Source organism: Geotrypetes seraphini, chromosome 8 (assembly GCF_902459505.1).
Source record: "Geotrypetes seraphini chromosome 8, aGeoSer1.1, whole genome shotgun sequence".
NCBI classification, from domain to species: Eukaryota; Metazoa; Chordata; class Amphibia; order Gymnophiona; family Dermophiidae; genus Geotrypetes; species Geotrypetes seraphini.
This window is the reverse complement of record NC_047091.1, coordinates 110897288-110912779: the sequence shown is the minus strand read 5'-3', so window position 1 is coordinate 110912779 and position 15492 is coordinate 110897288. Positions and strand designations below refer to the sequence as shown.

The 15492-nt window shown below is 43.3% G+C and overlaps 1 protein-coding gene across 4 annotated transcripts in view; it reads right to left on the bottom strand.

Moving 5' to 3' along the window:
• Positions 1–15492, bottom strand: part of PIP5K1C (phosphatidylinositol-4-phosphate 5-kinase type 1 gamma) — a 193796-nt gene that overhangs the window by 23008 nt on the left and 155296 nt on the right. For all 4 annotated transcript variants that reach the window (XM_033956714.1, XM_033956711.1, XM_033956712.1 and 1 more), the window contains one exon: positions 10051–10165. In XM_033956714.1, coding sequence (XP_033812605.1) covers positions 10051–10165 — 115 coding nt within the window. The remainder of the gene's footprint in view (positions 1–10050; positions 10166–15492) is intronic.

Here is a 15492-nt window from a genome sequence, read left to right as displayed (position 1 = left end):
CATCGCACCCAGCAGCCCGCTCCCGCGGCGGCCCATCAGGTACATGACCTGTAAGAGATCCTTTGTCTAAAACCCTTTAATCCCCATTTTTCTTCTATCTATACCCTTTCATGATCCTATCTCTACCTCTATCTATATCCCTCAATCCCTAAATCCTTCAGGAACTTGTCCAATCCCTCTTTGAATCCCCTTAATGTACTCTGTCCTATCACATCCTCCAGAAGCGCATTCCAGGTGTCCACCACCTTCTGAGTGAAGAAAAATTTCCTAGCATTTGTTCTAAACCTGTCTCCTTTCAATTTCTCCAAGTGCCCCCTTGTTCTTATAGGTCCCAATTGGCTGAAGAATCTGTCCCTTTCCACCTTCTCTATGCCCTTCATGATCTTGTAAGTCTCTATCATGTCTCCTCTGAATCTTCGCTTCTCCAGGGTGAAGAGCCCCAACCTTTCTAGCCTCTCTGCGTAATAAAGGTTTTCCATACCTTTTATCATTTTTGTCGCTCTTCTCTGAACCCTCTCAAGTATCTCCATGTCCTTCTTTAGGTACGGCGACCAATATTGGACACAGTACTCCAGATGTGGTTGTATCATCACGCGGTACAGCGGCATGATGACTTCCTTCGTTCTGGTTGTAATACCCTTCTTAATAATACCCAACATTTTGTTTGCCTTCTTCGAGGCTGCTGCGCATTGTGCCATTGACTTCATTGTTGTGTCCACCAGCACACTCAAGTCTCTTTCAAAGTTACTTCCCTCTAGTACTAATCCCCCCATTTGGTAGCTGAACATCGGGTTCTTTTTTCCTATATGCATGACCTTGCATTTCCCTACATTGAAGTTCATCTGCCATTTATTTGCCCATTCCTCCAGTTTGTTCAGGTCCCTTTGTAGGTCCTCACATTCCTCCGCAGTTCTAACCCTGCTACAGAGTTTAGTGTCATCCGCAAATTTTATAACTTCACACTTCGTCCCCGTTTCCAGGTCATTAATAAATACATTGAACAGCAGCGGTCCGAGTACCGACTCCTGCGGAACTCCGCTCGTGACCCTCCTCCAGTCCGAGTAGTGACCCTTCACTCCAACCCTCTGCCTGCCAACCAGTGTTTGACCCATCTGTGTACGTCCCCTTCCACCCCGTGGTTCCACAGCTTCCTAAGTAGCCGCTCATGGGGTACCTTGTCAAAGGCCTTTTGGAAGTCCAGGTAAAAGGGTTCCCCTTTGTCCAACTGGCTGTTTACCTCCTTAAAGAAGTGCAGTAAGTTTGTTTGGCACGATCTTCCTTTGCAGAAGCCATGTTGGCTCGCTTTCATTAGCCCATTTTTGTCGATGTGTTCACAGATGTTTTCCTTTATCAGTGCTTCTACCATCTTGCCCGGAACTGATGTCAAACTTACCGGCCTGTAGTTTCCCGGGTCTCCTCTCGACCCCTTTTTAAAGATAGGTGTAACATTTGTTATCTTCCAGTCCTCCGTTATATCGCCAGTTTTCAAGGATAGGTTGCAAACTCGTTGGAGTATTTCCGCTATCTCATTTCTTAGTTCTTTTAGTACCCTAGGGTGGATTCCGTCCGGGCCTGGTGATTTGTCGCTTTTCAATCTATCTATCTATTGGAGGACATCCTCATGGCTCACCTCTATTGTCGACAGTTTTTCTTCTTGGTCTCCATGGAAGATCTCATTGGGTTCTGGTACACTGGATGTGTCCTCGCTTGTGAAGATTGATGAGAAGAACTTGTTTAACCTTTCGGCTACCTCTTTTTCCTCCTTTATCACTCCCTTTCTGTCTCCATCATCCAACGGTCCTACTTCCTCCCTCGCCGGTTGCTTCCCTTTAACATATCTGAAGAACGATTTGAAATTTTTTGCCTCCCTGGCTAGCCTCTCTTCGTATTCCCTTTTCGCTCTCCTAACCACTCGATGACATTCTTTTGGCATTTCCTGTGTTTCTTCCAGTTTTCCCCGGATTGGTCCTTTTTCCATTTCCGGAACGATTTTTTCTTGTCCCCTATCGCTTTCTTCACTTCATTTGTTATCCATGCTGGGTCTTTTGTTCGGTTTTTTTTAGCACCCTTTTCTAAATCTGGGGATGTACATATGTTGTGCTTCTTGCACTGTGCCCTTGAATAGGGACCAGACTTGCTCTATGGTTTCTGTTTTCCTTGAACTGTTTCTGAGTTTTTCCCTTACCATTGCTCTCATAGCATCATTATTCCCTTTCTTGAAATTGAACGTTGTCACTGTGGTTCTTTTTCCTTTTGCTGTGCCTACTTCTAATTTGTACTGGATCATGTTGTGATCGCTGTTTCCTAGTGGTCCTACTACTTCCACTTCCTTTGCAGGTCCCCCTAGTCCGTTGAGGATTAGGTCGAGAGTGGCATTCCCTCTCGTTGGTTCCTTGACGAGCTGATCCATAAAGCAGTCCCTCACAGCCTCTAAGAATTCTGTTCCCCTCGCACAGTTCGAGTTTCCAATACTCCAGTCTATCCCGGGGTAGTTAAAATCCCCCATTACCGTCACGTTCCTGTTTTTGCCTTCTCGCCTTAGTTCTGCTGCCAGTTCTTTGTCGTTTGCTTCCTTTTGTCCAGGCGGGCGATAGTACAGTCCCAATTTTATGTCAAAGTCATTTCTTCCTGATAATTTAACCCATAATGACTCTAATCCTTCCATCTTTGTTTCCATATCCACTCCGGACGAGGGAATGGTGTATTTTATGTATAGTGCTATTCCTCCTCCTTTCTTGTGAGTCCTGTCTCTTCTATAGAGTTCGTACCCTGGCAGTACTACGTCCCATTGGTTATCCTCATTCCTCCATGTTTCCGTGATTCCAATGATGTCTAGGTCCTCTTTTTTGGCTGTGACTTCTAATGCTCCCATTTTGGTCTTTAGGCTCCTCGCATTTGCGTACAAGCAATTTAAATCCTGGTCTTTTCTTTTTCCTGCTGGTTTTCCTTGTGTTTTGCTCCTCATGCCATCCCCTATTTGAGCTGCCAGTCCCTGATTTCTGCTCTTTTCTTCCTCATTTTTTGGTGCATCTTTTTCGTCAGCAACCTGATTTTTCGATTTCTCCTGTTCCTCTAATTCTATCTGTTTGCCCCTCTTATTGTTCATCAGTTTCTCTTGTTCCTTGGACTCCTGTTGTCCGTCTTCTGCTTGTTCCCAGAATTTTTCCCGCTCAGTATCTTCTTTGGATACTCTTGTCTGAACCGTCGACGTCAGGTCGACTTTCGGCTTTCCCCTTCTTCTTAGTTTAAAGCCTGCTCTATTTCTCTCTTGACGTTGTTTGCTAGCAGCCTCGTTCCTGCTATGCTCAGGTGTAGTGCCGGTTAGTTGAAAAATACAGTAATTTACAGCATATTTAAAGGGAAAGCAACCCTTTAGACTGGCACTGCCTCAGGATCTTTTTTTCCATAGAACAGACTCCACTGGCTCTCTAAACAATATGCCTTACCACCAGCGGGTAAGGCTTACTGTTAAGGCACCTCTACAAAAAATATGTTGAGGTGGAGGAAGATGGGGGAAGGAACCCACTTGAGACCCTCCGGGTTTGACACCCCCGAGGTCGGACGGACCCCCATACAGGGTCCACCCAAGCTCAATCCGGCAACAAAAAGGGACAAAAATTCCTAAATAAATTCCAACAGCCCTACTAAGGGAGATGGGTACAGCTCACCACACCTACTGGAGACAGAGAAGACTGAGGTAATTAGGGAGGGGGGTCACATGATATGTACAGTTCCAAAGTTTTGTCTCAGTCTCCACCTACTGGTCATGATAAGATATATACCCTCTTGTAAGATTAACCCTATGCTGGTCTGGAGAGTTGCTAAAGAATATAAATTATAGAACACTATAATTTATGTTTTGGTGGTGGTGGTTTTTTTTTTAGCAATTTAGGTGCCAGCATTCTTACCAGTGTAAGTGATCTTGCCTAAAATGTACACATATTTGCCCTTTATAGAATTATCCTTTGTTCAAATAGGAGCAGATGCGAGCTTCATTTTGAATACACCTCTCTTAACAAAATCTTCCCTCTCATGTAGGTCTTCACAGGAGTGAGAAAGCTGGAAAATCTTTTGCTAAGGCTCTATCTATCAATCAAATGGCAACACATTCCATTATCACATCTGTAACTGGCAAATCAGAGCTGTCGTCCAATAATCAATAAATGCTGAAAACCATCTCCCTAGCTTGGGGGTTCTATTTTATTTCTTATTTAAAAACAAGACAATTCCTTTTGTTCTTACCTGCAATAAACACTGAGCTAAAGGGTAGTGTTGCTCAGTGGCGTACCTAGCATATATGAACCCAGGGCTCATCATTTTTTGACACCCCTTCATCTATATGTTTTTACTAAAAATCCACATATCACACAAGAGTGCACCTAGGAAAAGGCAGCATCTTAAACACTGCAGTGAGCACTAGAACACCAACACACACATTGTAAAACTAAACAAGCCAGATCCTGCACAGTCAATTGATCCTGTACAGTCAATGCTAACAGAAAACTATGTCCTTTTCATACACACAGAAGAGATACACCCTCACCCAATATGGAATAATCACAAACTAAAAACAGAAATATGTAGACAAAAGAAACTGAACCGCCAAGAAACCAGACTCTGCATACAATGCAACACCACAACACCACAGAAACAATGCCGCATGTCCCCTAATACTGTGCAAAATATAAAGACAGTAGATGTAAATTTGAAAAAACTGATACATAACAATCACCATTTTACAAATTAACAAACAGAAATAACAAATAATGATAAAAAAGAAAAAAAACATTTTATTGGACTAATCTATTTTTCAACTAGCTTTCAGAGGCCAAATCTTTCTTCAGATATACTGCTGTTATGGTATCTTGTCATGATCTGAGGAAAGGGTTTTAGTCCCCCCCAAAAATTGCCTTATTTCCAGTTCCTATTTATAAACTTTTATCAATACAATTACAATACTACTTGATTCTAAGTAAAGCAATAAAAAAAATCTTTCTACCTTTTGTCGTTTCTGCTTTAATCATCTTCTCTATACACTTCTCCCTCCGGATTCGCGGGGGATAGGGGCAGAGCCGGACCGCGAATGGTGAAATACCGTGAATATCTTCTGGTCTGGCTCTGACCCACCCACGCCTCTCTCCTGCCTTCCCCCCGGCATCCCGGCCTTACCTGGTGGTCTAGCGGGCTTTCGGGGCAGGAGCAATCTTCCTACGCTCCTACCCCGTGCAGATCGCCAATAGGAAATAGCTGCCGTGAGTTCCTGTATTCTTTCGAGACTACGACGGGAACTCCCCACAGCCATTTCCTATTGGCGATCTACACTTGGCAGGAGTGTAGGAAGATCGCTCCTGCCCCGAAAGCCCGCTAGACTACCAGGTAAGGCCAGGACGCCGGGGGGAAGGCTAAACTGAGGGGTTTTTTCTTTTTCCCCCCTCCCCCCAAAATCACGAATATGTGAAATCGCGATTGCCGAAACCGCAAATGGGGAGGGGGAAGTGTACAGCGTTTGTCCTCTATCCCTTCCATGCAACATCTGCCCTCTCTTTGCCCCTTCCACCCAGTTTCTGTACTCTCTCTTTACCCCTTTCATCTATTGCCCACACTCTCTCTGCCCCTTTCCATCCACCGTCCACCCTCTCTGCCCCTTCCCATCCACTGTCCACCCTCTCTCTCTTCCATATGGCATCTTCCTTCTTTCTATGTCCCTTCAGTAAACTGTATATCCTGTGCCCCTTTCTCTCCTTTGTACATAATTCATTTCAGCTTCACCCCTCTCCATTTTTCTGTCTCCACTGGCATCTCTCTCTTCTCCTTTACTTCCTTCCTTCCTTCCCACTAAACACCATGGTCTCTCTATATCCTTCCCTTCCCTCCCCCCCATGCCCTGACATCTCTCTCCCTCCCCTTCCATGGTCTGGAATCTTCTTTCCCTCCTTCCCTCCCATTAGAAACATAGAATATGACGGCAGAAAATGGCCACAGCCCATCAAGTCTGCCCACGCTAATGACCCACCCTCAGAACTTCACCCCGCTAGAGATCCCACATGCATATCCCATTTCTTTTTAAAATCTAGCACGCTGCTGGCCTTAATCACCTGCAGTGGAAGTTCATTCCAATGATCAACCATCCTTTCGGTGAAGAAATACTTCCTGGCGTCGCCATGAAATTGCCCGCCCTTGATTTTCAGCAGATGTCCTCTTGTGGTCGAAGGTCCTTTAAGAAAGAAGATATCGTCTTCCACCTCGATACAGCCCGTGATATATTTAAACGTCTCAATCATGTCCTCCCTCTCTCTTCGTTCCTCGAGCGAGTATAGCTGCAATTTATTCAGTCTCTCCTCATATGGGAGGTTCTTGAGTCCCGAGACCATCCTGGTGGCCATTCGTTGAACCGACTCAATTCTTCGCACATCTTTTTGATAATGTGGTCTCCAGAATTGAACACAATATTCCAGATGAGGTCTCACCATGGATCTGTATAAGGGCATTATGACTTCGGGCCTACGGCTGACGAAACCTCTACGGATGCATCCTACCATTTGTCTAGCCTTGGATGCAGCTTTCTCCACCTGATTGTCAGTTTTCATGCCTTCACTAATGATCACTCCCAAATCACGTTCTGCCTTAGTCCTAGCTAGGGTCTCACCATTTAGAGTGTAAGTTCTGCACAGGTTTCTGCTGCCAAGGTGCATGACCTTACATTTTTTAGCATTGAAGCCTAGCTGCCAAGTCGAGGACCAATGTTCCAATAAGAGTAGGTCCTGCTCCATACTGTCGGGCAAAGCACTGTTACCTATTATGTTGCAAAGTTTGGCGGTGTCGGCGAATAATGTTATTTTACCTTGAAGCCCCTGAGTTAGGTCTCTTATGTATATGTTGAAAAGGATCGGTCCCAAGACCGAGCCCTGTGGCAATCCACTGGTCACCTCTGATGTATTGGAGGGGGTACCCTCAACCACTACCCTCTGGAGTCTACCGCTTAACCAATCATTGACCCATGTTGTCAATGTTGCTCCCAAGCCCATCGACGTCATCTTGCTCAACAATCTGTGGTGCGGGATGCTATCAAAAGCTTTGCTGAAGTCCAAGTATACGACGTCCAGAGACTCCCCCATATCCAGTTTCCTTGTTACCCAGTCAAAAAAGCTGATTAGATTGGATTGGCAGGACTTTCCCTTTGTGAATCCATGCTAGTGGGGATCCTGTAGATTCTCCTCGATCAGGATCGTATCTAATTTGTGTTTAATAAGTCTTTCCATGAGTTTACTCACTATTGAGGTGAGACTCACCGGCCTGTAATTCGCATGGACTTGGCATCTCTTATTCCTCTCCCTTGTCTTCCTTCTCCCTCCTTCCCTCTCTTTCCCCAATTGGGTGGTGCAGCAGCAGGAGCATTTCTCTCAGAGACTAGTTAAGCTCTCGAACGCATTGCCAGAGGATGTGGTAAGAGCAGATAGCGTAGCTTGTTTTAAGAAAGGTTTGGACAAGTTCCTGGAGGAAAAGTCCATAGTCTGTTATTGAGAAAGACATGGGGGAAGCCACTGCTTGCCCTGAATTGGTAGCATGGGATATTGCTACACCATGGGTTTTGGCCAGGTACTAGTGACCTGGATTGATCACTGTGAGAACGGGCTACTGGGCTTGATGGATCATTGGTCTGACCCAGTAAGGCTATTCTTATGTTCTTCCCCCCTTCCCTGTGCAGCAGCAGCAGCATTTCTCTTCCCCTTCCCTGTTCAGCAGCAGCATTTCTCTCCCCCCCCTTCCCTGTGCAGCAGCATTTCTCTCCCCCCCTTCCCTGTGCAGCAGCATTTCTCTTCACCCCGTTCCCTTTCCTGTGCAGCAGCAGTAGCATTTCTGGCTGGTTCCTTGCTGCAGCCGTTTTTCCGTTCAAATCCACAGCTGTGTCGGAAGCCTTCTTTCCAACGTCGCGATGTCAGAGGGAACGCTTCCGACGCAGCCGTGGATCCCACGAGAAGCCAACACCTGCGGCTTTCAACGGAAAACCACTGAGCAGAGGAGCCAGCCACAAGCTAAACACCCGCTGGAGGGAGGCACAGAAGGAAGGAAAGGAGTGCCGCGGACACCCCTGATTTAAAGTTTACTGCTGCTGGTTAAGGAAAGCAGCAGTGGTAGAATAGGGAAGGTGGTTCCGGACCCAGTGGGCCCACTGTGCACCCCCTTGAGGCTTGCACCCAGGGCAGACCTCCCCCCCTACACCCCCTTGGTACACCACTGGTATTACTCTAAAAGAGCCAAACCAATCAAAAAGGCAGCGGCGTACCAAGGGGGGGGGGTGGTCTGTTCCGGGTGTATGTTCCAAGAAGGTGCACAGCTGGCCGGGTCCAGAACCTCCCGTGCTGCTCTAAACGGCACCTCAGCGCGGCTGCCGTACTTATTCCAGAGCAGAGTCAGCAGCTGCGCTGAAGTGCATAATGTCCCACGATGACGTCTACTGCCTCTGCTCTGGAATAGGTAAGCAACGTTGGAGGGGGGGTGGATCGGCAGCAGCAGTCATGCGGCACCTTGCCGCAATTCCCTGCGTCTGCCGGCCCACCCCCTCTCCGACGTCACTTACCTTTTCCGGAGCAGAGGCAGCAGAAGCAGTCATCGTGGGACCTTGCTGATTTGGATGGAGAAAGGAGCATAGCAAGGTGATGGAAGGAGAGAAAGGAGGTCAGGGTGGTATGGAAGGGTGGTGGAAGGAGAGAAAGAGGGCAGATGCTGATGGAATTGGTGTGCAAGGAAAGGGGAAAGAGACATAAGGGGGAAGGATACTGCATGGAATTGGGTTGAAGGAAAAGATAGGGGGCAGATGCTGATGAAAGTGGGGGAAAGGGAGAGGAGAGAGTGAAATGCCAGACCATGAGGGTGTGGGGTAGGGAAGGAGAGGAGAGAGATGCCAAACCAATAGGGGTGAAGGGAGAGATGGAAAGGGGAGGCATAAAGTTTCTGGAAAGGGAATAGAAGGAGAGAAGATGCCATATAGAAGGGGCAGAGAGAGGGTAGACAGTGGATGAAAGGAAGAGAGTGACAAGAAGATGAGGAAAGGAGAAACCAGAGAAGACAAGGTAGAAAAATTCTATTTATTTATTTTTCTTTGCTTTAGGGGAGATGCATCGCTGTTTCTGTGGTGTTGAATTGTATGCAGAGACCAGCTTCTTGGTGCTTCAGTTTAACCTTTGTCTATGTATTTTTATTCTATCTCCCCATTTAAAAAACTGTAGAGCATTTTTTAGTGTTGGCATCTGAGCTGTTACCACCGTGGCTAAAAACCTCACTACAGTTTTGTAAAAGGGGGAAGAGTTAGTTTGTGATTACATACTAGGTGAAGGTGTTTTCTGTGTTCTGTGTTTTCGAAAAGACATGGTTTTCTGTTAGGATTGACTGTGCAGGATTGATCTGTACTAGACTGGCTTGCTTCGTTTTACAATGGGTGTATTGATGTATTGCTCACTGCAGTATGTAAGATGCTGCCTTTTCCTAGGTACAATCTTGTGCGACATGTGGATTGTTATTAAAAATCATGTTTTTCATACAGATGGGGGGGTGTCAAAAAATGATGGGCCCCGGGTGTCACATATGCTAGGTACGTCACTGCAAAAAGGTTAAAAAAAGAAAGAGTCGCACAGAAAATCAAATGTTAAGAGTTCTGGTGAGGCACAGGGGGGTAACCTATGCAATGTCAAAAATCCAGTGACAGGTTGTTGCCTTCACTAGCACTTTGTAATTTACAGATCTCAAAAATCACTAGATCCTTTTACAGGGTTCTGCAGGCAACACTGCAAGACCTGAAAGAAGGGCCGTGGCTTACATTACCCTTTCCATTTTCCTGTAGGCGGTCAATATAATAATTGCCGAGGAAAAGAAAGTGATGGGTGGGGGAGAGAGTCATCAGTGGTTACATGAGTCCATGAGTGGATTAGTCTATAAGAGGCTCAGAAAGAACTGCATATTCTAGATTGTCTTAAAAGAGCTTAAAAGCCTGCTGACCTAATAAAGACAGAATTATGAGCTTAAAAAAAAAATCTTCATTCATTTAGTGCTTACAAAGTAAATGTCTGTGACTGGCACATCATCTTCCTCTTCAGAGACCTGGATGGCTGTTTCTGTCTCCTGCACAACTAGGACTGGCGATGTTACAGTGCAGGTTAGCAAAGCCTCTCTAGAAAGCAATTAAAAGGAGAATGGGTGCCGTTAAAAATAAACTACAGATGTTTTAGAGCAATCATAGAAGTATCTAGCATACACCTATGTAGAGTTTACAGTGGTAAAGCAATCCTATCCTTCAGTAAATCTATGAAGAAGGTAGCTATTTCTGGAAATTAACACACTGCACAAACCTAACACTCCATATACTTGTAGAATGTAGTAAAGGGTCAAGGGAACAGGGACTCAGCTGAGGCCATACAAGGACTTTTACATCTTAGGAACTGCTCTAGGACTATGGATTATCTTGTGACCGAACCACAGCCAGCAACTAGAAGGAAGTAAAAGGAAACAAAATAGAGTTACATAACCGTTTTCTGCAGACAGATGGATCTTTCAGCCACATATGCGACGATGTTACTATGATAGAACAGACAAGCTGGATTCTTAGCACAGAAATCTTTAGAAGATATTTCTGTGAATGTGTGGGTATTCCCACCTACTATGCCCTACTATACATGCTATAAACTTATCAATCCATCATCTAGCTAGCTTCAACTGTGGGCTGGGAGGGCAATTTTGTGTGGCTGAAAAAAAAAGGTCATCTGTCCACAAAAAAAATCCGTTACAGATATGCAACTCAATCTTCTCCATGGACAGTGTGGATCTTTGAGCAGAAAATAGCGCTCCTAATTTAGCCAGTTTGTTGGATCTATAACACACAATGTTGATGCTGGTGGAAAGCTTAAGTATTTAAAACAGAGTTGAACACTGTGTGACCAAATATTAAGTCTGTATTTGATGAATAGTCCAGACAGCAGTGTTTTTCAAAGGTTTGGATAGTGGACCAGGGTGGCTGCTTTGCAAATATCTTGTACTGAGGCTCTGCAAATGTGCTTGCATGTCAACCATGGAGCAGAGATAGTACATTCTGACTCTAGGACACAGGTGTCAAAGTCGGTCCTCGAGGGCCAGAATCCAGTCGGGTTTTCAGGATTTCCCCAATGAATCTGCATGAGATCTATTTGCATGCACTGCTTTCAATGCATATTCATTGGGGAAATCCAGAAAACCCGACTGGATTCCGGCCCTCGAGGAGGGACTTTGACACCCCTGCTCTAGGATATCAGCATTTTGTACATCAGAAGATTAGGTTCTTACCTCAATAATCTTCTTTCTGGTAGATGTGTCTAAGAGTCCTGACTATAGGTAATATCCCCCAAATTGTGAGTTGTGTTACAGAAGGCTGAAATTTACATTCTTCAACTCTGCCTCCTTCTCCATTGGCTGTAATGCCCTCTTCAGTTTGTACCAAAGCAATCATTACTACAACATTAGAAATAGGAAGAAGGGGTATGGGGAACATTCCCAACAATACATTTCTGTTTTCTGCTCTGTAAGTTAATCAGCCCATAATGTAAACCCAGGTGGAACAAACAACCCACCTGTCAAAGAGCAACCAGCACTAACACTTGGATCTCTGAGTCTCATTTTTTTTTTTTTTTACATTTACTATTTTACTTTTCATATCAATCTGACAGGAGAAATCTCCAAGTATGGACATACACTCTGTCCGAGGTAGTAAGAAGACAAATTCTGACAGGGTGGGGCCTCATGACTCCTAGACATGTCTGCAGACAAGAGTACAAGATGCAGGCTAAGTTTATTAAAACAGATATATGTTGTAGTTAGTGTCGCCACCTTTTGGCAAACCAGGGGACCCGACACAGTCCGTTTTGGTTAACACGCCTTCATCAGGAGTCCCTAATTTGAAAGGTATCGAGTAAAACCGCAACTAGAATAAACTTGGGCCTGTGTAAAAAACGTAAAACTAGTCGCTGTAGCAGTAACTATTGCAATATCCTGTATGGAGTTACTGTTATGGCGACTAGTTTTACTTTTTTTTACACAGGCTCAAGTTTATTCTAGTTGCAGTTTTATTCGATACCTTTCACATTAGGGACCCCTGATGAAGGCGTGTTAACCAAAACACAGACTGTGTCGGGTCCCCTGGTTTGCCAAAAGGTGGTGACACTAACCGTAACATACATCTGTTTTAATAAACTCTTGTCTGCAGTTTTTCTTTGTTTGTTCTGATCATTCTCACTGCGGACCAGTTGGTAATGGTATCAGAAGCAGCCCGAAGACCCAGAGGTCCAATGAGGATTGTAGAGGACCTGGTAAAGAATGAGAAACGCTGGACTGGCAGTGACTGGCTAGAAACCAGAGGAGAGACCAGCGGAGCTGGTGGCAACTAGCGGACAAGACTGGTAATGGTACTGGCAGCTAAAACCCAGAAGTCCAAGGGAGGGTTTGGAGAATCTGGTGGCAACCTGGGAAGAGCTTGGAGGAGCATGGTCAGGTTTTAGAAGTATGCGAGCGAGATAGAAGACCAGAAGTGCCTGGAGGTGATGAAGTGATGAGTGACGACCACTCAATCCAATCACACACATCCACTCTGTTAAACTTTGTAAATGTATGAAGAGTAGATTATATAACTGACCTACAAATCTCTTCGGGAGGGATTGCCCGAGACTTTACCCACGAAGCCACCACCCCTCCAGCAGAATGTGCTCTCAAGGAAATTGGGAGCTGTTTCCCACAGCAAATGTATGTCAATAAGATCGCCTTATGAATCCGTCTGGAAATAGTCACCTTAGATGCTAGCTTACCCAGCCTAGCAGCATTGGTGAGGACAAAAAGATGATCTGAGAGACAAAATTCATTCGTCACTTCGAGATAACTGAGAACTCTCCGTACATCTAGCAAGTCCAACACTCTTTTTGGAACCCGTAGAATGGAACGCTGGTAACCTGACCTCCTGATTGATATGGAAGGCCAACATAACCTTCAGCAAAAACGAAAGGCCTGTACAAAGGAAGACTCCCACGTCTGTAAGTCTGTGAAATGGCTTTCTGCATGATAGTGCATGAATCTCAGTGACTCTTCTCGCCGAGACAATGGTTACCAGGAATGCTGTCTTCAATGTCAGATCCAGCAGTGACGCTTCCTGCAATGACTCGAATGGAGCCTTACTAAGCCCCCTCAAAATGATGTTAAGATTCTACGATGGGAATGGCTGTCTTACCAGATGCCACAATCTGAGTGTTCCCTTCGGTTTATAAATCTTTATTTATTTTCTTATGTTACAACAAGTGTTTCAAATAAACTCATTAGAAACTTGAATATACACACTTGATTAACTCACATATTAACATCAAATTTAACATTTCTTTAAAAAATTAATATTATATAAAGTTATAATATTATACAAGAAATCTAAATTTATATAATTCTTATTGAATATAATAATCCCCCACCCCTCCCTCCCTCCCAATCAGTAATACATATAATCCACTTTATTGTAAATTCATTCTAATATTGATATAGTATGTAATAATCAGAAATAAAATCCCACCCCATTTCCCTCTAATCAAAAATCTTATCATGGGAAAAGTTAATCATTCATTACAGAAATCTGTTAACGGTCCCCTGACTTTTTGAAATTTACTCACATAGCCTTTTTGTGTTGGAATGGTGAGTTCCATTTTGTATATATGGCATACAGAATTCCACCAAAAATTGTAGTTCCAATTGTATGTTATTTGCTGCATTGCTATTCCAGTTAAAATAAACAGAAGTTTGTTGTTGCTTGCCGAAATTTGACTTCTTGCTCTCATAGTTGTGCCAAATAAAATAGTATCATATGTCAAGGCTACCAGATTTTCCAACATCCTATTGATTTGAGGCCAAATTGATTTCCAGAATAATAAGATGAATGGACAATAGAATAAAAGGTGATCTAATGTCCCGACTTCAACATGACAGTGCCAGCATCTATTAGACTTAGAACTATCTATCTTTTGTAAACGAACAGGGGTCCAAAATGCTCTATGAAAAAGAAAAAACCAAGTTTGTCTCATAGATGCTGACACCGTACATTTTAACCTCCAAGACCAAAGTCGTGGCCATTGAGATGCAGTAATTTGGTGCTTTATCTCAATGCTCCAAATGTCTCCAAGACCATTTTTTGGTTTTTTATTTACAAATCCAGATATTAATTTATACCACTGTGCGGCTTTATGATCTGTTGAATCCATCTGGAAACATAAGAATTCCAAACTATGATAGTTAGTAAGATTTTTCCATTCAGGGAACCCTACCTGAATGGATTGCTTCAATTGCAACCATCTAAAATATTGTGACTTATTAATATCAAATTTATGTTGGAATTGTGAAAACTCCAGCAACTTACCATTTTGTATTACATCATCTAAAATACGAATACCTGCTATCATCCAATGTTTCCAGATGATTTTAAAACCGCCAATTTTGATCTTGGGGTTTAACCAAATCGTTTGAGTTGTTGATTTACTTATTGGAATAGGAGTTAGATTACTTATATATCTTAGAGTTTTCCAGGTAGCCATAAATATTTTATGCTCTTTATATAACCTTGGCATTTTGATACTAATTAAGTGACTGAGACGCAAGGGAAACATAAGTCTCCATTCTAACCAGAACCAGTCTGGAATATTATCAGTGGGCTCTGGGAGGATCCAATACATACCTTGACGTAAAATATAGGCTTGATGGTACCTATAAAAATTGGGAAAATTTACCCCGCCCTCCACAATTGGCCTTTGCAACGACACTAAAGCAATTCTGGGGTTTTTACCAAGCCAAATAAATTTTGTCAAAATCCTATTTAATTTTTTATAAAAAGATTCTTGAAAGAAAACTGGTATCATCCCCATTTGGTAACAAACTACAGGCAAAATCATCATTTTAACAGTTTGTACTCTTCCCCACCAAGATAAATGCAAAGGATTCCATTGCTCACACATTTGTCACCTTTTGTAATATGCATTTTTCATTACTTTTCATTGTTCCATCCACTGTTTTTGTAATCCAAATTCCCAGATATTTAATAGCCTCCTCCTTCCAAACAAAAGAGAATGTATCAAATAAACCTTTTGTACAGTGTACATTTAATGGAAGAACTTCTGATTTATTCCAATTTATCTTATATCCTGAAAACTTTCCAAATTTCTCAATCAACTCAAGTAAATATGGAATGGTAGATTCTGGATTCCTCAAATACAATAGTAAATCATCTGCATAAGCAGATACCTTATATTCTCTATCTGAGTGTGGTATACCTTGTATTTCCTTTACTTGTTGGATAGCTAATATTAAGGGTTCTAAAACAATATCAAACAATAAAGGAGACAAGGGACAACATTGTCTAACTCCCCTCTGTAAATTAAATTTTTCTGAAAAAGTATTATTAATATATAATCTAGCAGAAGGGGAGCTATACAATGTTTGTATTATTTGTAT